At 37.8% G+C, this 2388-nt stretch overlaps 1 protein-coding gene across 1 annotated transcript in view; it reads left to right on the forward strand.

The window, feature by feature from the left end:
• Window positions 1-1508: 1508 nt before the first annotated feature.
• Window positions 1509-2388, forward strand: part of CCM_00192 (uncharacterized protein) — a gene marked incomplete at both ends in the record, with an annotated part of 1544 nt that continues 664 nt past the window's right edge. The window contains 2 exons of the mRNA XM_006665352.1: window positions 1509-1511; window positions 1585-2370. Coding sequence (XP_006665415.1) covers window positions 1509-1511; window positions 1585-2370 — 789 coding nt within the window. The remainder of the gene's footprint in view (window positions 1512-1584; window positions 2371-2388) is intronic.

The raw sequence follows: 2388 nt of genomic DNA on the forward strand, positions 1-2388 counted from the left end.
GTTAATATAATTCTAAAAGTATAAATACTTATTATTTAAATATTCTTTTTTTTATTTATTTATTACCTATATAAGCTTTATTATAATTTAATTTAATATTATTCTTTAATTCTATATAATTTAAGGTTTATTATTACTTTTTAAAGTATTTAGATTATATTATTATAGTTTATTTAGAAGATACTATAGCTAATTATAAATACTTTTATTATAAAGAATAATATTAAATAGAGTTTATTTAATTTAACTTTATTTAATTATATAAGGCTATTAATAAAGACTAGCTTTTATTTAAAGTATATATAATAATAGTTAAAAGACTTTTTATTATTTTATAAAATTATATTAAGGTTTATTATTATTATAAATTATTAATAAGGGTTATTAAATACTATCTTAAGGTATATAAAGAATATATAGGGGTTTATTTTACTTTAAAAGCTATTTACTTTAAAGTATATAATAACTTTTATTTATAATATAATACTAAGGTTTATTTAAATATATATAAATTAAGACTTTAAAGGGTTAATAAAGTCTATATTAGTTTTTAACTTATATATTATAACTTACTTTTAGCCTATAAATACTTTTATATTATTATTAAACTTCTTCCTTATAAGTAGGGGTTTTTATTAGACTAAAGGTATATTAACTAAAAGAAAAGTATCTTTAAGTATTATAGTTTAATCTTTAAAGGTTTAGCTAGCTATATTCTAGGTATTAAAAAGGTTTTATAATTATTATAACTTCTCTTTTAAAAATATATTTTATTTTATTATAACTATAGACTAGGCTAAGAGTATTTAATAAGCCTTAGCTATTAATAGCTATTATTTAAATTATAGTTTTATTATTATTATTTTTATTTTATTAACTTTTCTTTTAGTTAAATAAAAAAGGTATTAGTAAGGAAGAGAGTTAATTATTAAAAACTAGCCTTAAGGTATTTATAGATAGGTATTATAATAGTATTAACTCTTTTATAAAGTAAAAAAGAAAGAAAAGCTAGTCTATCTATCTACTCTAGTATATAAAGGGGGTATACTAGGAGTATACCTATAGTAGCCTTAAGCTAAGCCTAGTCTAGAGTAGGCCTAAGCCTAACTCCTTTATATAAATACTTTATATAATTAGAACCTTCTAGGCTTATAACTATAAAGTATTAATATAGTTATATAAGATAGTAATATAACTAATATAGCTTATAAAAAAATAATAAAAAGTAAAGATAATAAAGAAAATTAGTCTTATATTAAATAAAGCTATAAAGAATAATTAGTTAATTTATATATCCTATTTCCTAGCCTTAGGCTATATAATTTAAGTTATAAGATGACGCTATATTTTAGGATACTTAAGGTTATTGCTTATCTATGCTTATTGTTAGTGTGGATAAGATAAGCTCTCTTATCGAGGCAGTGCTCTGTGCGATAACATAACAGGCTTCGTTTACAAGACCATATCCTCGCAACACTGAAGCTTCATCACACTCGGCGTTTCATGTCATGGTACGTCTCTGCTCTAAATAAATGCCTCCTATTACATGTATACTTCCTTTGCCTTTTACTTACATATTTCCAGTCTTCCGCCGGGAACCCGCCGGGCCGGAAGCGCGCTCGCCCATCAAACGCGTCTGGCAACGCGTCTCGACGACCACCCGCCGACGATGCGTCGCGGCCACCAAAACGCAGCCGGCCCAGTGCTGGCGGCGCGCCCGCCGCGCTGAGCTCGAGATCCTCCGCGGCCGCCCTGCTCCGAGGACCGAACCCCAACGTCGCCCGGAACCGCATCGGCGGCCAGCCGGACACAGCAGCGTCCGCATCGCGCCCGTCGCTCCACGACGTGACGCCCTCGCAGATCCAGAACAAGCCGCCACCCAGACGACGCAGTGCCCAGACAAAGACGGCCGCGAAGCGGATGGCCGGCCCGGCACAGGCAGGCGGTCGGTCGGGGAGTACGCGGCGACGGCCGCAGCAGGAGTCGTCCCCGGACGAGCAGCCGCTTTCACGATCACGCAGACGAGCAGACGAGGCGCCGGATGGTGAAGAGGAGGAGATTAGAGACTCCGAGTCAGAAGGCGACATTGACGACGACGACGACGACGACGGCCCGCCATCCCCCGAGAAGCCCTACCCGCACGTCGCGCCCTTTACGCGGCGCGTGCGGCAGTCCACGATTGAGACCAAATGGAGCCCTCTCGGCCGCGGCTCCCTGAAAGCGCTGACCTCGATCCTCCAGCTCGCGCAGCGGCCTGTGCTGCAGCGCCTCACCTCGTCGTCCGCGGCGCGCGCGGCGCCGACCGAGGCCGCGCTGCGGCTCATCACGAAGCGCATCCTGGACAAGATCCGGGGGGTGGCGGCGCGCGACGTGGCGCCGCTGCCGTTC

The sequence above is a fragment of the Cordyceps militaris genome, assembly GCF_000225605.1.
Source record: "Cordyceps militaris CM01 unplaced genomic scaffold CCM_S00001, whole genome shotgun sequence".
Taxonomy (NCBI): Eukaryota; Fungi; Ascomycota; class Sordariomycetes; order Hypocreales; family Cordycipitaceae; genus Cordyceps; species Cordyceps militaris.